The following is a 22,967-nucleotide window of genomic DNA, read 5'->3' on the forward strand; positions in this document are numbered from 1 at the left end:
AAGCCCAGTTACGCCGACTACCTCGCATAGCTTCGAAAGCCAACTCAGTCATACCCCGACCCAGACCACCACCGGCAGCACAGCCTCGCACACAAGGACCATATCCTCCCAGAACCAACCCGCGAATCAACAAGCGCAAAAGCCAGCTTCGGCGAGTGGAGGGCAGCAGATGAATGTCGTGCAGCAGAGTCATCAGCTCCAGCAGCCGCCTTTTGGCATTCAGCCCTCCCCTAGCCCTGGGCAGGTCGGGGCACCACAGAATTTACCAAGCATCAATAACCTCATAAATATGCCCCAGACTGACGGTATGGCTCGAATGTGTCAGCTTGTTGCTTTCGCTCTACTGACAACTGCATAGGTGCTGGTGGTGCAGGACAGCATGGGCAGTCACAACAGCACCAGCAAGTCCAACAACAACAACAACCTGTGCCGCAAGCGTCCGAGACAAGAGTGACCAAGGGCAAATATTCCCTTGCCGATTTCGAGATACAACGGACACTGGGCACAGGAAGTTTTGGGCGCGTCCATCTAGTGCAGTCGAAGCACAACCAGCGGTTTTATGCTGTAAAAGTGTTGAAGAAAGCACAAGTGGTGAAGATGAAGCAAGTCGAACATACGAATGATGAGCGCAAAATGCTAGGCGAAGTCAAGCACCCGTTCCTCATTACCTTGTGGGGAACTTTCCAGGATTCCCGGAATCTCTACATGGTGATGGATTTCGTCGAAGGTGGAGAGCTCTTCTCATTGTTAAGGAAATCAGGGGTAAACCAGATTCTCGCACCCTCCCGATAGCGATGTGATATTGACAAATGACAGCGCTTCCCAAACCCTGTCGCGAAGTTCTATGCGGCAGAAGTTACTCTGGCGCTAGAATACCTGCACGAAAAAAACATCATCTACAGAGATCTAAAACCGGAGAACTTACTTCTAGACCGCCATGGCCACCTCAAAATAACGGATTTTGGTTTTGCCAAGCGAGTTCCAGACAAGACCTGGACGCTGTGCGGTACTCCCGACTACCTAGCCCCAGAGGTTGTTAGTAACAAGGGGTACAACAAATCAGTTGATTGGTAAGTTGTCTTGGCTTCAAGAGAGAAAGTTGGAGTTGCTGATGTCACAAAAAGGTGGTCATTGGGCATCTTGATCTACGAGATGCTGTGTGGTTATACTCCATTCTGGGATAGCGGCTCGCCAATGAAGATCTATGAAAACATCTTGAAAGGAAAAGTTAAGTATCCTCAATATGTTCATCCCGATGCGCATAATCTTCTGGAGCGACTCATCACGCCCGACTTGACGAAACGACTGGGCAATCTCTACAGCGGGCCGGCAGATGTCAAGAATCATCCCTGGTTTGCCGAAGTTACGTGGGATCGACTATCGAGGAAAGACATTGATGCTCCATACACACCTCCAGTGAAGGCTGGTGCCGGTGACGCAAGTCAATTCGATAGGTATCCTGAAGAGACAGAAAAGTATGGCGTTGTGGGCCACGACGAGTACGTCCCCCCTCCCTCCCTCTGGGTAAATCTTATCTTGCTGACAAAGCTTAGATTCGGACATCTTTTTGGGGACTTCTGAGTCAAGTTACTCTAAGTTGTGGCGTTGAAGTGGGAATGTGGTGGTTGCGGCCTGTCTGGCAAAGGATAAAGTTGTAGGATGGGATGGATTGCACTTGGCCTGGAGACCGTATTTCTTAGGTTTGCATTATAGTAAAGGTGTTGGCGCATCCTAGTATCCATCAGGGTCGAAGGCGATCCATTATCTGCCACGGTAGAGCAATGACTGGTTGTTATGCTAGGAGCATTATTGAGAAGAATCAAACTATCGACGAAGCTCATTCCTTTTTCAGAATACCGATTTTCCCGCAAAGCCCCATTGACACTGAGAGAACCTCCAAGTATAGATTCATCCCAACACTTGTGAATTCATATTTGTTCTGTGCATGTGAGGCAACAGCTCAGAAACCAGGCCAATTGTGCAGCGCATCAATGCTTTATGCACACTATAAAGAAGCCCTGTTCCCCCACCTCTGCTTACATGAGTGATGGTCTGATTCAACCATGACAGGGGTGTTCTAGCTCGACCGACCTCTCCAATTTCTAAAATGCACTTTTTTGCTCTGATTGAGGCTCCATTCTCAATAAAGTTAGATCTCTTACCGCGAAGCTCCTGAAGAACCGTTGGCTACTGCACGAGACTTCCGGGTTTCTGATGCTTTTTGCGGCAAAACAACGTAGCTCGACGCATATAGTTGGCTGCTAGAGATGCTGTGATACTTTCCTGACCTTTTCGATTCCTACATTGATTTATTCCTTCCGCTTTTGCATTGATCATAAGCGAAAGTCAGTGCCCATTATGGATGATTATATGTTCCGCAGCTACGTTACGAGCTGTAAACACGTCCCGGAGAATACCAGTTATCTAGAAATATTTAACTATACGGCAAGTACTTTCAATTCGGGTTTCGGCTTCCAATTGGACGTTGCATGTTAGCATACTCCAAGTTGGGGCTGTGTTGAACGGCTGCGCTCGTTTTCAGCTGCGGTTTTGCGCGCACACCGCCGCCCGAGTGCATCGTCAGCTTTGCCGGCTTTAAGCTAACGGGGGGTACCAGGATCCGGTCTATAATACGATTGAGGAGCATCCACTTACGCCCGATGAGTTTGAGAACTATCTAAATCGCCGGGTAAGTCGTCCAAACCGGCTTCGACCTTGTTTTAAAGACGGCGCCGCCACGCCGATTGTGCCCACCCTTGATCGCATTTTGTGCCGGTCTGCCGGACGGGGGGTGGAGTTTGGTGTGCCGAGCGGGGATGATGCGTCCTACGAGCCGCACCGCGCCGGAGGATGAGACCTTGGAGTCGCTGAGCGAACCAATCACGGCCTATCTGCAGGAACGGTGATCTGACCTGAAGATCTACTGTAGGGAGCCTTTGAGCCACCGAAACTGCCCGAGGACGTTAAGTTAAGAGACGGCCTTCGACTGGTGTGAGTTGCGCCCACTAAGTGTCCCTGCTGAGATATATATACTGAGCTTCGTGATCAGTGTCCAGAAGAACGCAAAGCATAATGAGACTTTCACGCCAAATTATATTACCCTGGACCCGGCTCAGTATGAGGGCATGGTCAGAACTATGCGGTTGCCCTTCCGAGGCATTGAGGGAACGAGTGTCGTAGGACCTTTTTTCTGGGCTGCATTTGATCAAGACGCCAGCGATCCACACTTACGTGAGTTCTCGTTCGTCTTAGGGGTCTAGAAAATATTTGCTCGTCGTTAAATGCCCTCCGGCACTAACAGAAATATCCAGAGATTATCTTCCGCAAGTCAGATGTCCGCAAAAAGGGCAAGACTCGCGGCTGGGAGATCATGCTCTCTCATTCTTTCAACACATCCATCACGACGGGCTACGTGAAGGGTACCCCTTCCTCGGACATCGAGGAGTCCCTGACACACCTGCGCTCCTGTGCCGCGCAGGTCGGCCACCCAATGTTACTGCCGGTCATCATCCTGTCGCACGATCTGTCCTCGAAGACGGACCAGAAGCAGCGCGACGCTCGTGACTGGCTGCGCCGCCTCGAGAACGCCGTCACCATGCGTAACGAGATCGAGGAGCACGAAGGATACCGGGAGCTCGACCTGGAAGTGCTCAACCGCGATCTGGTCGAGTGCCACAGCCAAGTCCTCTGGAAGCGGCCGCAGGCATACCAGAGCATCATCGACGAGATGAAGCTTGCCATGGCGAAGTTCTGGCAGGGATCTCGCCCGGAGAGGGGCCGCCATGGCGAGACGGGGGCTCTGCACAAGAGCATGGAGAGTCGGCTGGACTTTTATCGTATCAAGTTGCTGGGCGTGGAGAATTATGCCCATACGACGTTGGAGAGACTGAACATCCAGCGGCAGGCTGTAAGTAAAAGCTCTTCTACCGAGACTGGTTTGGGATTTTCTTTTCCTTCGTTTACTTTTTGGTAGTGATTGCTGACTTGGCTGGATCAGCTTTACAATATTATAGCTCAAAAGGAATCCAAACTCAACTTGGAGATGGCAGCGCAACAGCGCCGTCTCGCTCACGCTTCAAAGCGCGACAGCACCGCCATGAAGACGCTCTCGCTGCTCGGCGCGGTATTCCTGCCGGGCACCTTCCTGGCCTCGATTTTCTCCATGACCTTCTTCGACTTCAACGTGGGGCCGGACAACAATAGCGGGCCCAACGACGGCACAGACGCGCAGGTGTCTCAGTGGCTCTGGGTCTACTTTGCGGTGACGGTCCCGCTGACGCTGGCCATCGTCGGGTCCTGGTGGTGGCTGGACCGCCGCCGCCAGCGGCAGTACGCCCTCGAGGATGAGGACATCGAGAAGGGCATCGACAAGATGGAGATGGAGATCATGGCCATCATGCGCAAGAAGACCATGCAGAAGGCCACCACCTGGACGAGCGGGAACCCGCCTAGTGTTCAGCTGAGCAAGAAGGACAAGGAAGGGTAGAAAAAAAAGTTACATAAAGTAAAGTAAAGTAAACCAAGCGGCCAGGGTGTGGGCAAGGCATTCGTGAAAGGGGTGTGTCATTGGAAGGTTAAGTCCGGTGCTCATTTAGAAACCCGATGCCCCGATATGACTGCAAGACACGATTTCATGACTATGGACATAGATTAGTATTGTATATTGACCTGAACATACTACAGAGAGCCCGACGGGCATGTTACAAGCTGCTGTGGGGGTGGATACGATTATTCGATTGTGGTAACAAAAGACCTGTTTTCATAGCTTGATTGTTTTTATTCGTTAGGGGTCACAAGACACGAAGGATTGTTCGATTCTCGTCGCCCGGTAAATAGCCAGATATCGTTTCTGCCTTGAGAAACAATCCTAGCTGAATTAACTCGAGAGCTTTTCAGTTCCGCAATTTCGAGGTCTCTGAAACTCAACACGTTCACCAAGTTTCGACCATCGTCACTTTCTACCATCAAAACTTCTTTCATCATTCTGAAACCAGCTTCTCCGTTATAAGAATTTTGAAGCATCCTCGTTGAAGCTGTCGTTCATTCTTTTCTGTGATTATTACTACAATTCAGCTGGCTGCATGCCTAAAGCTGTCAATCGCGCGACTTCATTCACTTCGTCGTTGTTCCAAGTTCCACATCATTTTGTGTTGCATATTCTCATGTTAGATTCCATTCTTGTCATCACTGTACCATAAGTTCTCTTCGCCATGCCACCTTATCCAGAGTATGGCGATAGCAAGACGCCGTTGTCGGCTCCAGCCACCCAGCCTACTTTTGTCAGCACTACCCAACAGGTTCATATTTCGGAACGCACCACCACTATAGCTCCTCATAGTATCGTCCGCTTGGGTAGTCCCTCTCCATCAGTCAAATCCCCTGGATTCAGCAGCAGTCAAATGACAAGACACATTCACTTCAACCAGCTTGAGAAGGCTTCAGCCCATGGTTCTCTGAACGAGGTGGAGCAATATGCATCAGTTGCTTGCAAGGTCATTGACAAGCTGAACACTATATTTGGGGCCTCACAGGAAGATGCTGATGCGTCTAGATGGATCAAGTTTCTGTCGGAACTGAAGGCCAGAAACAAACCTGCCCAAGTCATCATTGGAGTTGTTGGAAATACGGGAGCCGGAAAGAGTAGCGTCATCAATGCTATTCTTGATGAGGAACGCTTGGTTCCCACCAGCTGCTTTCGTGCCTGCACTGCTGTCATCACAGAATTGTCTTACAACAACTCTATGAGGCCCGAGGAACGCTACAGAGGTGAGATTGAGTTCATCACGGAGGAAGACTGGGACAAGGAGTTGGAGCAGCTCAAGGATGACTTGATGGATTCCAAAGGCAATGTATCCCACGAGAGCTCAAACGGAGACACTGAGGCTGGTGTAGCATGGGCAAAGATCAAAGCAGTTTACCCTCACCTTACGAAGAAAGACCTGTCACGGACCGACCTAAATGAGCTTTCAGAAAATTACAAGGTTCGCCAAATACTAGGGACCACCAAGATAGTCTCAGAAGAGTCGGTCGAGACATTCTCTTCTTGTCTGCAGCAGTACATTGATAGTACAGAAGGGAAGCCAACAAGACGTGGCCGGCCAGAAAAAGACAAAACAACCGGTGAGCATAAGCTTGAATACTGGCCTCTCATCAAAGTCGTAAGAATTTACACAAAAGCTCATGCTTTGTCAACTGGTGCAAAGATTGTTGATCTGGTAAGCAATATATCGGTACAAACAGCCTCAAACTGACAGATGATAGCCTGGCGTCCATGATTCCAACGCTGCTAGAGCAGCTGTAGCCGATAAGTATATCGAGCAGTGCAGTGGCCTCTGGGTCGTGGCTCCAATCTCCCGAGCAGTGTCGGACAAGACCGCTCAGAAGTTGCTGGGCGAGACTTTCAAACTTCAAATGAAATACGACGGCTCGTTTTCGACCATGGCCTTCATTGCATCAAAGACGGATGATATTAGCATCTCTGAGGCCATGAGAGATCTCGATTTCTCAGATGAAATTGAGGAAAACTGCAAGGTACTCGATCATTTCGAAGAAACCAAAGAGCAGGAGAGAAACATGAAGCGAGAGCTAGACAAGCGCGAGCGCATTCTCAGAGAAGAAATGGTCTCTCTTGCCGATGCGGAACTCAAAATCGACATTTGGCAGAAGCTAGCAGCAAAACAAGAACATGGAGAAGTCGTATACTTGCCATGTGAGGTTCCCCAGAAACGCTCGGGGTTGCGACAAAGTGGGCCGCCTCAATCAACAACGAAAAAGGTCTGCAATGATACGTTCCGTCCCTTGCCGACTTCTTCGTATGGTGATAGAAACGACGATGATTGCAAAGATGACGATGAAAGTGAGTCACCATTCGACCCGGACAAACAGCCCATGTCCCGCCAGAAAGTTCAGTCGACGTTGAAGGGGTGTCAAACAAAGAAAACCGCAAATCTAGATTCTGTGAAAAACTGCGAGGAAGATATCTTGTGCTTTCGCAAGGAGCACAAATTCTGGAGTGACAAGCTTCTGGAGTTGCAGCCTATCGCAAAAGCGATATGCATACGGGCTCGAAACAACCAGTCTCGTGGGGCTATACGGGAGGACTTTGCCCGTGGTGTCAAGGAGTAAGTAATCCATTAACCCAATCCTGCGTCGTTCGTTCCAGCTGACGATAATCTTCCCATGCAGGGCAGACCAGGATAATATCGACGAAGACAAACTTGACCCCGAGGACGATATGAGAGATCATGCAGAGGTTGCCGCTTCGCTGCCTGTCTTCTGTGTCAGTTCTACTGCATACCAAACCCTCAGCGGCCGTTTTCGTGGCGACGGCGACGTTCCAGGCTTTGATAATAAAGACATTACGGAAATCCCCAAGTTACAACAGCATGCTATTTTGATGACGGAAAAAGCCCGTGCGAATGCAGCGAAGAAATTTTTAAATGCTTTCGTCGAACGACTCAACTCGCTGTCTATTTGGGCTCGAGATATGAATACACAAGTTCTACTATCTGACGGTGAAAAGAAAGTGGAAATGGCTTATCTACAAGGTGTTACAGACCAACTGCTCAAGGTAAAATCTGTTCTACTCTCCCAGAAAAATTTGTTAATCTGTCTTCATAGAGTTTGGTCGGTTTTGCGGACAAGGCAATCAAGGACTGCGAACGAAGTCTCGCGAAGCATCTCTTTAGTTTATTCGAATCTGCCTCTGAGAAGGCGAGAGTCGAAGCGCCTGAGATTGCTGCCAACTGGGGCAAAAAGGCAGGAGAAGGTGGGATGTACTGGTCAACATACAAGGCCACCTGTCGCCGCGAGTAAGTAGATAGCCAGTCTTTTACTTGTCAAGGAACTAACACAAGGTAGCGGTTCATTTTCTGGCAGCTTAGGCTATCGAAATTTCAACGAAGAGTTGATACAGCCTCTGAAGTTCGCGCTCGCTAATGCGTGGGAAAGAGTATTTGCTAAGGTCGTGCCTCAAATATTAGAGAAGTTCTCTGGCGAAATACAACACACGACCGAACAGTTCCATTCTGATCACAAAGGTCGTCTACGTTACAAGATCAATGCAAATGACATCGCGATGCTCGATACGCAGAACCAAGTACGTTGCCGAGTATTCAAGGACATGGTTACTGAGTTCCGCAACAAGATCAATGCTCTCCAGAGAGGTGCAAACAGAGAATTCACTCCAGCCATTGTAGAAGCCCTTGATGGCGCTTATGTCGCATGCGTGGCAGAATATGGTAAGCTCATAGTCCATCGCAAACTGATACACGATCTAACGGGCCACTTAGGTATTGGTAGTTTTATGCGCATGAAAGAAGTAATGCAAGATCAGATCCAACAACAGAGCGACTTAATGTTTGAAGAATCCTGCGACACTGTGGAGGAGCGCCTCCTTGCGCTCTGCAGCGAGATCAAGCAGGATATGTATCTCAAGATACACGAAATTGTCGACACATTGTCCATGGACTACGAACTTATCATTCTTGGACAAGAGATATCCAGCTCTTCCAAGGTTTTACGATCAGAAGTACAAATGCTTCTGTCCGAGGTCGACGACTTTTTCAAGTTTAGATCTGCATATGACACCACCGACGACACCATCGATGTAAAGCAGGAGGACGATGACTTCTGGTAAACCCCCCGCATAGAAACATGGATTCGCGCGCACTATTCGCGGATCACTGGTTATGTCAATCAATGTCTGCATCATCACTGACTCCCACACCATCCTCTTCGGCTTTTCATTCTCAGGAATTCTTTTCTCTCAACCTTCCGAGGTCGACACAGTAATGTATTTTTGACGAAGCCTCTTCATGTGTATGATACTGCTCCGGCTATGCTTTGAAACTGAAGAAATAAAAAAGCAACAGGAACAAATGTCCCGAAACTACGACTGTCTATTGTGCTGAGCCTAGTTTCAGCATATTCACAACGTTTCGGGCGGCAGTTATGGACTAGAATGCATTATTTGCGCATAATGTATGGAATGTATTGATAGTTGCTTTAATGGTAAAAATGAAACGATTTCAGCCATGCTGATGCTATTATGCTCTCATTGATCGAGGCTACATCGTCTTTGAAATCTTCTGCTATGATATACTGAGTTATATTCTATACGGTAACGACAACTGTCAAAGCCGCGCCGTGAGATTTATGGTCACAACGCAATAGTCATTGTCCAATGTAACATGTAAGATAATGTTTGTGCATCAAACTCGATAGCAGAAGATTTGAGACGGAAGAAAAGCTAGGCTTACTCACTAAACGTAGAGGGTACTGGTTCTGAAGTTCAGCATCGTTCGTGCGGTCTTCTCGGATCATCTCAGCGTAAAGAAGAAATAAAGGAGCCTTCTCGTAGACTTCATAGTGATGTTTCGCATAGCTCAACAATCATGAAAGTTTTTGAGTGGTCTCATTCGTGGATGCACGTCAGCTCTTCGCTAGTACCACAACGCACAAGCCATAGCGTCAGTATAGCGGACCATTCTGACTATCATGGGTCAGGATATATTCACTACGGAGAGATGTTAAGCATGGACGTTAGTATAGGAGACCCTGGAATACTAAACGTGTCTCAATGCCCAGGATTCTTGGTGAAAGCGCTACACTACATTTCGTCGATGCCCTGTATTTCACATACAACCTACGTGCAAGTTTCCAGAGCTGGAAGGAACGAGATGGTATAAATACGCTGATTGAGACATCACACGTAATATGCAAGACAAATGATACCGATCTGTATACAAATTAGCCGCATCTAAAAGCCGTGGTTTAGTTTAAATTACAAGTCGAATTATTAACATATGCTCCGATATCCGGTTTGCTATGTATACTCAAATTTTGGTCCTAGGAAGTCCAGGTCCCCCCTCCCCTTCTTCCCTTTTCTCGTGGTTTCCCATTTAAACTCCTGCAACTATAAAATGGTTTTTTCTGCAAATAAGTCTAGTGGCCAAAAAACTCATAGGGTAATCAATCAAGCACTCTATGAAACATTAACAACGAGGGAAAGTGAATGACAAAATCACTTTCACATAAGATAAGACACTCGGAAATACGCAATTCTCTTAACCTACCCAAATCTATATTACGATTTGACACAACCATTAGAGATGTGCCTTCCTCCTCTGTAGCAGAATCTTTAATTTTGCTTATACTCAACTGTTCACATAACACGCATACGGACCGCTCTTGCCTCAACTACCATCAAGCCGTACGCCAACACCAGCCGAGACAGATTCCATCCATCTCGCAGTATTTTTCCTGCAATATCATACCTACCCACCAAAGACCTCAAACTAACACAGATCTCTAGCAGTGGTTACAGACGCTGCCAACATCAAACTAATCAACGTGGTCAATCAACAACAGCTTCATACTGTCATCACACCTTCAACTAGTTATCGTCTTGAGTTGTCATACCACTTTATCCATCCATCTCTCTTTGGATTTATAAATCTAGCCCATTGACCTTGGACTTCTACTCAGAATGGAAAAAGCTAAACAGGATATAGACGGCGCCAGTCGTATCACATCTGATACTCCAGTACTTTCCCGGAATGTGGCCATCAAGCAAGAAGCACACGCTGAGAGTCCATCTTCCAAGCCTAAAATCTCATCAGACTCATCTTACACACAAGTTGCAGCTCAAAACCAGTCTACTACAGAAGACGTGACCATCGCTATCAAGGCTGAGACAGCTGCACTGGAGTCCACGCAATCACTTCCTTCCCAGCCCGCTCCGGATTGTACTGAAGATAAAGATCAAATAAGGAAATCTTCGTCTCCCATGGCTACTACAATCAATACGACTTCAGATGAGATTGCTGGGATCACAATTCAGCGTCTCAACCAGGTGATCGCTAGAGGCATACCCTCTGAACTAGAGGAGGTAGTCGATTGCACAAAAACTACTCTTGGAAACATATCTCCTCTTCTACAAAGTTTCACGGACAACCCGAACGCCAGTCGCTGTCTTAAGGGTGTCGAAGATTTAATGCTGAGCTACAAAGCTGCACATATCATCATTGGCTTGGTGGGTGAGACGGGTTCTGGCAAGAGCAGTCTCATCAATGCGTTAATCGGTGAAAAGAAGATTGTTCCCACCAACTGCATGCGCGCTTGCACTGCAGTCTCGACAGAAATATCATGGAACGAGTCAGAGCTGCCCGAAGAGCGCTATCAAGCCGAGATTGAATTCATCACACGGGAAGAGTGGCGCGCCGAGCTGGGTCATCTATTCAGCGATCTCTCAGACAGTAACAGTAGCACCTTTACGACTAACAACAAGGATTCCGATGCTGGTGTAGCTTGGGCTAAGATCAAGTCAATATATCCTCTACTGGAACTGGAGGCGCTCACCAAGACTAACGAGAGCTGTCTCGCCCGCGACGCTTCGATTCGAGGACTGTTGGGCTCCACTGAGAAGATCTATGCCCCTTCGGCAGACCTGTTATATAAACGGGTTCATCAGTACATCGATAGCAAGGAGAAGAACTCGGACTCTCGAGAAAGCTCTGGTCCTTCGGAGCTTTGGCCGCTTATTAAAGTGGTAAGAATATTTCTGAAGTCTGAGATTCTGAGGAATGGTATAGTTTTGGTTGATTTGCCTGGAGTTGGAGACTCGAACGCGGCTCGAGCAACCGTTGCTGACAAGTATCTTGAAAAATGCAACGGCATCTGGGTTGTCGCGCCCATCATCAGAGCCGTCGACAACAAGGCAGCACAGCATCTGCTTGGAGAAACTTTCAAGATGCAGTTGAAGTTTGACGGTGGCTTCTCTATAGTGTCTTTCGTGTGTTCTCGAACAGATGAAATTCTAATTGAGGAGGCTGTAGAGAGCCTCAAGAACAGATGCGAGAATCTTGACAGCGAGTACAGAGATTTACTAGCGCTCAAGGACAGAGTAGATGTCGAAGTCCCCGCGAAGATAGCTGAGATTGAACAGCTTAGAGATACAATAACTAAGGCGTCAAAAGAAGCGTCTTCCCTTAACAAGAAACTTCAAGTTTGGCAGACACTGGCCACCAAGCAGGCGCAGGGGCATCCGGTATCTGCCCCGCTGACCGAGGGAAGCAAGCGAAAATGCACAACTCAAAGTTCGCAATCTAGCAAAAGACGTCGATCACAGCATATTATCATTGATTTAACCGATGACGAAGATGAGGATGCCAATGCGTCGGGGAACGGGAGGTCACTGTCTGCTGAGGAGATTCAAACGATGCTATCTCGACTGGCGGTTGAGAATATTGGCATCAAGAAGAACATCCGAGAACTCAAAGCCCGCATCATCACTATCGACGACGATGCTCAGGCTTTAGAGGATAAGTGCAAGGAATCGGAAAGTAATCTTCTGTCTCGGTGCATTACGGAGCGGAACAAGTACTCGCGAACGGATATCCAGAATCACTTCGCTCAAGGTATCGAACTGTAGGTCACTATCATGTGGCTCGCGAGTCATCTAACTATACTGACTAGAGTTATAGGCTTGATCAAGAGACGGCCATACGAGAAAATGCCGAAAACTTCGATCACAACCACCGAATACGCGATTATAAGCAGATTGCCGATTCCCTGCCCGTGTTTTGCGTCAGTAGCCGAGCTTACCAGGCGAAAATGTACCCTACCAAGGCGGATGCTGAATTCGCAGGGTTTGTCGATTTTGACCAGACTGAGATACCTCAGCTCAAGGCGCACGCACAAAGAATGACTGAACTTGGCCGGGTCGCTGCTTGCACAAAGTTCCTCAGTAGCTGTCTCCGAGTCTTCCAGAGCTTGAGGGCATGGCTGGACGTCAAGGATCTGGACGTCTCGATCTCTGAAGCTGAAGCCGCAAGGGAAATACAGATCGTGAAAGATTGCATTCTCGAGCTGGAGAAGGTATGACTATGAAACAAGCTGCATGATAAAGGTTCCCTTCTCATGGATTATAGACACTTGATTCTGCCGCCAAAAAGAGTGTTGTTGACTGCCGGGACATCTTCCGCAAACAGCTTTACAGAGGTTTTGATATCGCTGTGAAGAAGGCTTCTCTGTCTGTCTCTGACATCGCAAGCGGTTGGGGTACACCAAAAGACGAAGGCGGTCTATACCACTGGGCCACGTACGGGGCCGTCTGTCGTCGCGGGTAAGTTCAGATTCCCTTTCATGACTCGACAGACTAACGATTGAAAAACAAGCGGCATATACGCTCGGAAAGGGCAAGACAAGATCGATTTCAACGAAAATCTGGTGAAACCTTTCAAGGTGTTGATAGCCGATGCATGGGAAGCCACCTTCTCCCGTGACTTACCTCGAATCCTGAATGACTTCTATCTAACGACCAAAATCGCGATCGAAGGTTTCCATGGGAGAATTCGATCTGATGTGCAGCACAAGGGAACAGCCAATCGCATCGACATGCTTCGGCCTCAGCTGATGATGCACATCGAAGCCATAAAAAGTAGTCAGGCTGAGTTTGGCCAAAATATCGACGGTTGGCAGCGAGAGGCTAATCGCGAACTTACCCCTGGCATAAAGCAGGCCATGGCAAATGCTTGGTCAAGCTGCAAACAGGAGAAGGGTCGAGGATCTATCGCGCGCATGAGAGATATCGTTTGCGAGCAGGTGCAACGAAACCAGAAGACCATGTTTGAAAAGTCTTCAAAGCTGGCCAAGAAGCATTTGGATATAATGTAAGTTTCCCGAAGCTTGCCCCCGTAACTTCTCATTCCAACACAGAGTTTTTGAAGGTTGAATAATGCTTAATTTTTCATACAGGTGTTCTGCCTATGGTCGAGACTTGCCCGAAAGCATCGCTACCATCATCTACAATATGGAATCCGACTACATCGGAACCATCCATAAGAACGAGGTCGTCACTGCTCCTGAGTATGTCCGTCGTGGCATCGCTTCAAGCCTCCAGCGCCTTCATGACAGTATATCGCCAACTCCTGCTACACATTTATAGATGGACGATTGCTGATGGTACTACAAGGTCGCAAGACAGTGTCTGCATGGGCCCTCCAACCATCTACTGCGTTCTTTTATGTACCGAATTTTGAGCTGTTTGATGTTAATTTACAAGGACTTTGGCCGACGCATTGGTAATATTATGCGCTGTGTTTCAACGAGTAACCAATGGAAAATGGTCTCGACGATACCGCGATGTTTCCGGCGCAGCCTTTGCTGTTGCAGGACCGCAGGTGCCAATAAATGCGATCCCTTTACAATTGATAGACAATATGGTTTAGTTCTTAGACATTAATGAGGTAATGGTTTAATCACTTCCACATGAGCCCATTCGTAGACATCACCGTGAAACTACGCATTCCATCGATTCTGTGCTTGCGTCTGGTGATAAAGCTGGTCAAATGTAGATCAACCCGGCGTTCATCACAGTTTATTCGGACTATGAGCTTATCGATCTAATTCAAGAGGAAAATATATCCAGGTAACACGATCATATTGTGATTGGTTGAGGATATTGATGCACCTTTTTACTAATATTGGCACTCGACCGCTGCATAAAGGACATCGAGTTAGTATTCGAGATGTCGCTATTCTATGCTCCAATCTCTATGCGAGATGAAGCGCACCCATCGCCTAGAACAAGAGAGCGGCGCATCCGAAATATATTATGAGTTTGAGCAACGTCAAGTATTACCAGGAGTTTTCTTGCGTCCTTCGCTCAGACTTAATGCCGCGAGCCTATTCTCAAGCCCTAAAGGACCATCCAACCCACCAAGACCTGGTCCAGCAGGATCATCTAGAAGCAGCTGGTCGGCGTAAGTACCTTGTCCATCTGCCCCAAGTGCCTCAAAGACTTTCAGGAGCTCGGTCGCATCATAAAGTCCCTCGCGCTTATTTCTTATACGTCGTAAAAGGCCCATAGCTCGCCTTCTAATATCTCGGTCCCCAGTGGCATAAAGGGTCACGTGAAACCCAATCAGAATGCCGGAATCGAGCGTGATGAGAGGGCCTCGTTGATTACTCGCTGAAGTGCCTCCTCTCCCATCCGGAACATGATTTTGATCCTCGATTAAATTGATGATATCTTCAATTATCGTCAAGACCTCGCGCCAAAGAGGATCGAAGTGTCTTAATTCCCTTCGAGTATAGCTTTTAGGCATACACTGGGCTGTCAACAGGACTCCTCGTCCGTGCATCTTGTCCAGGAGTCCGGAAATGTAACCAGCCTTATCTTCTTCGCGGTCTGGCGCGAATGGGCTTGACATAAAACGGTCTGTCATAGCTACGACCCGGCGTCCTTGATTAATGAGACGGGCTTGCGAGCCTCTCTGCTCAGGTTGGGACCAAAACGTGAAGTCGTCCTTATGTGATCGGGTCTCCCACATCCTTGCATACACGTGATGCGCCCATGTGTGAAAATGTGCATGACATTCGTTCAAGCTTCTGTAGTCCTCCCACGGCCCGTCGTCTTCTTGGGTCACATCGCGCAAGCGTAGTGACAAGGTTGGTCTGGCCGGCACACCGTGGACTCTCGTCCCAAGCTCAAATTCTTGGTAGAAAGAAATAAACTCCCGGAGTTCAGCTCTCGAAATCGGGCCGTCGAAACTCCCGGAAGATGATCCTGCAGTTGACATAATATCGTTCAATACACTATTCGGTAATTGCTCAATGACTCGAGTCCCGCTAGAGAAGTGGGTAATAGCAGTTTCGGGGTTCTGGCGAAATGTTTCTAGGGAAGTGAAGATGAGACTACATAACAATGTGATCCCAACGTGGTCGTCAGACGGTGAGAGTAAATGTGTACGGAGTGATTGGATCGCCATATTGTACTGCTGGAGGGTGAAGACCTCGAGCTGGAACACATCAGAAATGGTCGTTGATGATGCGCGTCGCTGTTGCAACTCATACGCCGATCCCAGCGCTATGAGCGCATGCCTAACAGCATCGTTATAGTGCGCGATACGCGGCACCAGACGCTCCCACTACACCATTTAGGGTCAGTAGTTTTTTCCCCATAGAATGGCATAAGGGATACTCGTGGGTATCGTGAAATAGTCACGAAGAGATAATTGTCTCTGATAGGAACTGTCGGCTTCGTATACATGCTAAGAGAGGGTAGAAATGATACCGAAAATACTTACTAAAGAGCCCACATTGGCTGCATGGAGAGCGAGGCCTCTCAGTGCCTCATTTCGAAAGCGATGGAAATACAAGCGCTCGTGTTCTGTCCCTTGAATGTCTGGACTGATCTGCCTCACAATACGTGGTAGAATTGCTCTATGAGATCTGACTACCGAGGTGTCGGTTGACGACCTCCGCGAAGGAGACTGTCCTTTAGGGGACGGAGAGCGTTCGATATAACCATCACATTTCCGACCGGTTGATGTGCACCGTAGACAGCTAGGACGGCCTTCATCGCACTTTATGCGTCGAATCCTAATTGACCGTTGTTAATGTGTAAGTCACAACGATCAACAGTGACCGGATGTGGATACTCACTTGCTGTAGGAGACTGTTAGCTTTTCAAGCTAAAAAGGGGGCGAAATGATATTGGGCGGAGAACAAACACACTTACCATGTTATGCACCCAGTCTTGACTTTCGGCTTACCGGACCTCTTGCGGTTGTCCCTCTTATCGTAACTCCGGCCATCCCGCTCTGCAGCATCCCCTGCTGTGCCGCTTAGCATTGCTAAATTCTGACGCAATGGTATCTCATGCATGGCTCGTAAGAAAGCAAACAGAGCGCGGGGTAGCGCCACTGGATGCACATTGCTCAATAATCACGTGACTGTAACGCTAGACTCTCGGAGATGAGGCGCCAAGGTTAGTAGAATTTGGCGCTGTGATCTCAACGAAGCCGATGAAGCAACCTAGTCCATCGTATAGTCCTTCGAAGCAGTCACCCATACCCATGCCAGGTGGAGAACGTCTTGCCACCATGTGAAATGCCAACCTAATCGCCCTTATACAAAGGTCACATATTACACCGTGGGCGAGCGTGCATAACCCTTGTGCCATGTAGACTACACTTGCTAACCGATCTGTGTTCGTAGAAGTAATGACCAGACTTCTAGAGACACAGAATAGAACCTACACTGCACTACTGCTTCCGATTTTGGTCAACATTGTCAAGAGGCTTATAGTTTGAACGCTTGTCCAGAGCGCGTTGAGGACTGCGTGAGCTTTCATTGACGCTCTAATACTCCACTGCTTGCCCGGGGGACTTCTTCGAAAGGGAGAGCCATGGCCTGGCAAGCTAATAGCGCGAAGACAGTAGCATGGTACAATCTTCATGGTGACGATGATAATTCTAGAAGCGGCGGAGAGAACGTTTGTGGGGCAGGTGTGCTTCGGTGGGTGATGCCTCGAAGATCGGATTATAGGATGAGTGATGATGTGGTAATATTTCTGATTTTCCGCAGACAACACACTGAATGTATATCCTATTTCTATTAGACTACAATACCTGAGCCCTCGCTCCAACCAGTTGGGCCTCTCATTTCACGAGCCATGCAATTTCAGCGATTCTTCAAATGCGCTCCTAAGTAAACATCAGAGTTTACCAACACGCTCAACTCCACACTTTAAGTGTGCTAACAGGTTGCTAGATAAAAATTCCTCATAGTTTTGTTACTATACAGATTAATGCGATCATGAAAGTAATGTGCTTGTGTCTCATGCAAGGCACGTTGTTCAGTCTAAACCGTTGAGCTGCCAAGCAGCACAGAGCGAACATTCTTGGTCAACCTCAAGTAAGACGGGTTATATCCTACCAAGCAAGCTCTTGGCCCGTTAGAGCACTACTATATTAAGCTTAACGAGATCAAGTCCAGTATGTCTCCTGAAGGGCCCGGCGGAGGCCTAGCAAAAAGAAAACAGAATATTTCCTAGATTTTAAACCCCAATACGTACAGTTTATTGTAAATAATGTTATGCTCTAGAACTACACATCTGAACACTCCATATTAATTCATATTACAAATAAGAGGACAAGAGCCGTTCATTAACTTGACTACGCTGGCTAATATCCACCACATATATGGTATGTTAGCGGTTATCACTGGTTATTACCCATCCATTGCCTTCAGCCCCATGCCCGACCCTTGTGCTCAGAGACACACCCGTATGGTCGATTCGGGAATCATAATTGATCTGGCCAAATACCTCAAATCTCCCAGCTGTCGAAATGCATCCATGAATTCAGTAACGTTACGAGCTCCATTCTTGTGTTGGTCCCCACGGCTGTCAATTTTCGTTACCAGCTTTCCCATGCTCTTCGCAAGATGCCAAGGCCGTCTTCTTTCCTCTCAGCCTTTCGACTGAATACACCTGGCTACATGATACACTAATCCTGGGAACCAAGACGTTCCAAAAGAACGAACATCACTCACCCACGATATAACACCACTCAGAGGTGAAAGCCTTGCCGGGGCCAATAAGCTATCCTGCCATGATGCTCCAGTTGTCCAATCACAAAACCAAACCCATTCTGGTCTTGGTTGAGATCTCAGCGCGAGCATTTCCCACCTAGTCAGCTCCATATGGGGACTCTAAGGACGTATAGACATGCGCATCCTAATCTAAACTGTCTCGAGGCTCGCTGCCTGGTATCGTCTGTTGGCAGCTTCGCGTGATTGCTATGCTGAATCGTCGACACACTATCACCAACCAACTCACTACAATACGTTATCTTTATATGCCAAGGCATGAGGTGGCTAGAAGCTATCAAGAAGTTGAAAATAGCGTTATTGATCGAGACTATTCAAGCCACGTTCACTTTTGCAAAAAAAGAATGCCGCGAGTGGAACAGAATGTACAGATAAAGCCATAAATAACCCTTGTCTCATCATTCTGCGATTATGTCAGTGCTGTGATCGGATCATATTGTCCTTAGGTGGGGGGTGGTTACGATCGTAACCTTCGTGCCTACACCAGTAGACTACATTAAAGATCTTCTGGGGAGAAGGAAATATAGATAGTCCCCAGCTGGACATATGTGCAGGTCAGTAGGGCTAGTCACAGGATGAACCGGTGCCTCGCATCATCCGTCGAGCACCGATAAGCGACAAGAAGTGGGACGAACGTCTACACAAAACAAACCGTTGGTATTAATCCTAAAGGCGAAAGACTTCCGGCTGTAAGCGGCTCAGCTGACATCGACTATTGATAAATTAAGAAACCGGAGAATGGGCTCAATAGCGCCAGCTAATGCTGGGACTATACGAACTCCAAGTTTCAGCCCTGCAATACTGGAACTTATCATATTGATATAACTGTTGTTTAATCCAATTGAGATTTTATCATGAATTGTCGTGAGATCAGTTATGCGAACCAAGTCCGCCGCACAAACGAGATGCTAACACAGACGCGTAGGAGATGGCGGCTAAAATAAGTCCCTGGCGCTCCGTAACCGACCTTTATGAGTGTGGTGCTCAACTAGCCCAAGACGAGGAGTATGGCGGCCAACCACGGTAGTTGGCTTCAAGATCTGAGATGGTGTTTTTTTTTTTTTTTTTTTCTTTTCCCACGGGACGTGACTGACTATGTGCGGAACCCGTTAGCGAGATAGATAATGCAAACGCGGGGTTGTGGACAAGGCTCCAGTATACATTTTCAGATTCGGCGCGGAGTAGATAAATGAACGAACGAGGATGGGGCGGAGTACGTGAAAGTTTCAGTGTTTCACTTAAAAGGGGTTTGGCCCTTCCAACCGGCCTGATCCAGGTTTCTGGGACAGGCAATTGTAAATCCTATACCCTAGAGGGCAATATAGTCCGTCCGTACTACGGTATCACCATCGATCTGCAGTGATGGAAAAGCTACAATATGTAGCAAGAAGGCAGGCCTCGGAATAGTATGCCTCAACACAAAACGCCGCTTTTGTCCTTTATAGTAGGACGACCCTTCTACCTCAAGAAGTATTCCTGGCACAGGCGCGAACACCTTAATTAAGTAGCAGCGATCGAACATTATCAGAGCAACCCAGCGTAGTCGATGATGCCGAGGTAATTTGGGATTCCCCTTTTACAACAACGATGATGAGCTATTCCCCACGCAAAACCACTGTTACGGACTAACAAGGCTGTTTCGCGCTCAGCGCCGTGCGGCCGTTCGCTTTGGAGTGATATACTATGCACGAGACTGGGAGAGCCTGGAACTGGATACCGACCATCTTTCCAAGCTTGGAAATGCAGATCCATTCATTGAAGAGATCTTCCGGGTTTGTCGGCGAAATACCCTGCCGCTGTTCAAAAACACCTGCAGGAAGCAAACATCCATGTATTCCGACAGGCCTCAATCCCGGTAACGTTCGCGAACTGTAAAAGTGGTTAATACGTTTGCGGCATGCATGGCGAAAGCGGTTGATGAACGTGGTCGGCAAAGTCATTCGGCTCCTTTCTTTCTTACGGGGCGGTCGTGTTCCCGAGCCTTCCTTCCGAGACAAGCATATGTTTCTCTGACACTCTAAAAGCATGCATAACTGGTATTGTGAGAGACGCGTGTTCGAAGACATCGTATTAGACAACAGAAAAACGAGCTTGCCTACTGTACTGATGTAGGAATGCTCACAAAGCCTTATTGCTGAAGTATTGCGTTATTCGGCTGTTTGTTAGGACAAACGTACTTTACCAGCCCTTACTAGGTTTTACCATGTTAGCACACAGTGTGCAGCGGTGAGCATGTACCAAAATGCAAGGTAAATATTGCCTCCTGAGATCATTGATGGAGACGCTCGTAAGACGGAAATTTACAGATCCAATGAAGCACAAGGAGACATGGACAGATCTAACAAGCATGCTTGCGCACACGGGCGGGTATGTAACCGGCGAACCCTGGGTAGGTAGCATCAACGAGTGCTGTGATCACCCAGTGGCTCTGACTTTACCATAGTAGCAAATGCTTCACAGCCGCGTCGCCGCCAGAAATTGGTGGGGACCCCTTTGAAAATCGATGCCGAAAATGGCTTCTGTAGCCCTGTATTTCCACCTGGCTGGTGAGGATTAATTTGCCGAGGTTACCGTATCGGATTCCATTACAGACTGGCCTGGTCGCCAATGCGGCAGCGTGCGACAAGCTTTCGGGGGCCCGCTTATCCATTAAATTCGTGGACAACTTGAGTTCAAGCCAAACGCCAAATATCGAAGGAGCGTTTGCTTCGCACATCACTCGAGGAACTGCAGCAAAGTGGCCGCTGAGCAATTCAAACTTATTTCTCCTTAGTTGAGTTGCGTGCTGGCCGCAAATATGGTCGGACTGAGCATAGTTGAGACATATCAGTTGTGCTTGTACAGATCAAATGTTTCCGAGATATTAGCGCTCTACCAGATCCTATTAAGTGCCAAGTAGAAGCCAGCCACAAGCTTTGAGTGATAAGGCTGATTGCAGGGCTGGACACATATAAGCATCGGTTCCGGTAGCTACTCAATCAGAACGCGCTTAAATTGTCAGCAGGCCATTTCAGAAAAGACGATCTTACATAATTTAATGAGACCAACTGGGTACCAGTTGCAATCGCAAGTTGTTTTGGCAACCCGCCAGCATCTAGTGTTCCGCCGAGGCCCAGCCTTGTTGTGGCCACAGTTACCCGGGGTACTCATTAGCTAAACGGTCTTGACGTTCAAATACTTGCTGCTCATGCGGATGCGGTGCGACATACCTGAACCAGTTCGCCTTATCCTACTTGTATGACGATGGCAGCCGCGCCGTTGCTGACGAACTATCGACGAGTCCTGAAGCGGCCATTTACTTTTCAGCTACGGGAAATAATCAAGACTGGAGGGCCGTTAGAACGTGCTGTCAGAAACTAGCCCCCGCCTGCCCTGCCAAGAATTTTATTTTCGTGCGAACAATCGTCCGTCTTATTTGCGACGTTTACTCCACAGATATTGCTGGCACCGTTTTATCACGGTAATGATTTCCATTCTGGAACAATTTTGTCCACATTTTCTGTCCGAGGCTGCCGCGGTGTTCCTTGCATATACACACAAAAATGCAAAGGATGACAATTACAGCTGTGTTAATGCATAAGCGCGCCGACAAAAACCCATCTGATTGGAACGGCAAGTAATTCGGGGACCGCAGCGCATTTGTTCCTTTTGAGTCTCAGGACACGGCACGAAAGTTGCAGTAAAATCATTCACACTCCGTAGAGCAATGACCAGTCCGTGAGTTGGCCAACTCTACAATGTCATGACTGTTGATGCCTAGGTTAGCGTGAGACAGTCAAGTCACGAACAGGTTTGGCCAAATGGGCTTCGGATATGGGCGAGGTATCATCATCGCGCCATACGATGCGACAACTTCTGACCAAATTAGGTCACTGCAAACCTTTGATGAACCGACGTACCCAGCAATGCGGTTTGAAACTAGACATCTAGTTTATGCGTCGAAAATTGGAGATCGGCACCGGAAAGAAGACTCATTACAGTAAAGATGCTTGCACATCTCACTCTTTCGGCACAGACGATGGGCTCAGTGGGGACTTATAGCTCTATAGTGGACCCGCTCTGTGAGACGGACCTGCGCTAGATATTCCAGACCCAGTCTCGCAACAACGCCTGGTTAGGGCTATGCGGTTCCATATAGTGCCCAGATGCCATTCTTGTTACTGCAGCAAATCCGTTCAGCGCCTCGCACCAGGCCTTGATGATACATAGGCGATAACCACACCATTGCGAGTCGGAAGACAACCCAATGGCTGGCCCATTTAATGGAGACCTTTGAATTTCCTACTACTCACCTTTTCGTACATTTGCACTTCAGGGGTGTCCCTCGTGCGTTGCCTGGAGCCAGTATAGTATCCACCGTTCCAGGGTTGAAGCAGTTAATATCTGAGAGGGTGTACCGCTGCCAAAGCTGTTTCCTTCTCCTAATGGGTGGAGTTGGAAGTGTCATACTTCCCCCGGATTCTTGCTTTCTGTATCTGTTCCAGACGAACCTTCGCTCTTTCACTTTCTTGTTTTGATATCCATTCACTGCGTTAAGCCCATCCGTCAACTTTGCCGTCCACTTGGAC

At 48.0% G+C, this 22,967-nt stretch overlaps 5 protein-coding genes across 5 annotated transcripts; 4 read left to right on the forward strand and 1 right to left on the reverse strand.

The window, feature by feature from the left end:
- Positions 1 to 375: 375 nt before the first annotated feature.
- On the forward strand, positions 376 to 1,581 carry BKA67DRAFT_518428 (kinase-like domain-containing protein; the record flags this gene model as incomplete). Its single annotated transcript, XM_046098004.1, has 3 exons — positions 376 to 762; positions 817 to 1,070; positions 1,125 to 1,581. Coding segments are annotated over 3 exons (1,098 nt in total), but the record flags the coding sequence as incomplete, so codon positions are not given.
- Positions 1,582 to 1,983: 402 nt separating this feature from the next.
- On the forward strand, positions 1,984 to 4,886 carry BKA67DRAFT_268130 (uncharacterized protein). The gene is made up of 6 exons (XM_046095860.1): positions 1,984 to 2,445; positions 2,618 to 2,689; positions 2,930 to 2,991; positions 3,050 to 3,231; positions 3,312 to 3,907; positions 3,998 to 4,886. The coding sequence occupies exons 1-6, from the start codon at positions 2,359 to 2,361 to the stop codon at positions 4,484 to 4,486; spliced, it is 1,488 nt and encodes a 495-aa protein (XP_045958296.1). The 5' UTR covers positions 1,984 to 2,358; the 3' UTR covers positions 4,487 to 4,886.
- Positions 4,887 to 5,399: 513 nt separating this feature from the next.
- Positions 5,400 to 8,638, forward strand: BKA67DRAFT_517901 (Dynamin family-domain-containing protein; the record flags this gene model as incomplete). Its single annotated transcript, XM_046097955.1, has 6 exons — positions 5,400 to 6,215; positions 6,262 to 7,121; positions 7,186 to 7,570; positions 7,621 to 7,811; positions 7,861 to 8,240; positions 8,292 to 8,638. The coding sequence occupies 6 exons, from the start codon at positions 5,400 to 5,402 to the stop codon at positions 8,636 to 8,638; spliced, it is 2,979 nt and encodes a 992-aa protein (XP_045958297.1).
- A 2,151-nt stretch (positions 8,639 to 10,789) lies between these two features.
- BKA67DRAFT_518272 (uncharacterized protein) lies at positions 10,790 to 13,677 on the forward strand (the record flags this gene model as incomplete). Its single annotated transcript, XM_046097993.1, has 4 exons — positions 10,790 to 12,429; positions 12,486 to 12,879; positions 12,933 to 13,126; positions 13,179 to 13,677. The coding sequence occupies 4 exons, from the start codon at positions 10,790 to 10,792 to the stop codon at positions 13,675 to 13,677; spliced, it is 2,727 nt and encodes a 908-aa protein (XP_045958298.1).
- Positions 13,678 to 14,250: 573 nt separating this feature from the next.
- Positions 14,251 to 16,670, reverse strand: BKA67DRAFT_563997 (uncharacterized protein). The gene is made up of 4 exons (XM_046102692.1): positions 16,526 to 16,670; positions 16,501 to 16,503; positions 16,092 to 16,386; positions 14,251 to 15,932 (listed from the first exon to the last, which is right to left on the reverse strand). The coding sequence occupies exons 1-4, from the start codon at positions 16,636 to 16,638 to the stop codon at positions 14,634 to 14,636; spliced, it is 1,710 nt and encodes a 569-aa protein (XP_045958299.1). The 5' UTR covers positions 16,639 to 16,670; the 3' UTR covers positions 14,251 to 14,633.
- Between the last annotated feature and the right edge of the window lie 6,297 nt (positions 16,671 to 22,967).

The sequence above is a fragment of the Truncatella angustata genome (genome assembly GCF_020726525.1).
Source record: "Truncatella angustata strain MPI-SDFR-AT-0073 chromosome Unknown BKA67scaffold_4, whole genome shotgun sequence".
Lineage (NCBI taxonomy): Eukaryota > Fungi > Ascomycota > Sordariomycetes > Amphisphaeriales > Sporocadaceae > Truncatella > Truncatella angustata.

Excerpts from the sequence above, each read along its gene's own strand:
- BKA67DRAFT_268130 (XM_046095860.1), top strand. The coding sequence starts at position 2,359 with ATGGATGATTATATGTTCCGCAGCTACGTTACGAGCTGTAAACACGTC. Across the intron at positions 2,992-3,049 it reads AGAGACGGCCTTCGACTGGT|TGTCCAGAAGAACGCAAAGC; the intron begins GTGAGTTGCGCC and ends CTTCGTGATCAG. Across the intron at positions 3,232-3,311 it reads CGCCAGCGATCCACACTTAC|AGATTATCTTCCGCAAGTCA; the intron begins GTGAGTTCTCGT and ends AGAAATATCCAG.
- BKA67DRAFT_563997 (XM_046102692.1), bottom strand. The coding sequence starts at position 16,638 with ATGCTAAGCGGCACAGCAGGGGATGCTGCAGAGCGGGATGGCCGGAGT. Across the intron at positions 15,933-16,091 it reads CAGCCAATGTGGGCTCTTTA|TGGGAGCGTCTGGTGCCGCG; the intron begins GTAAGTATTTTC and ends TAAATGGTGTAG.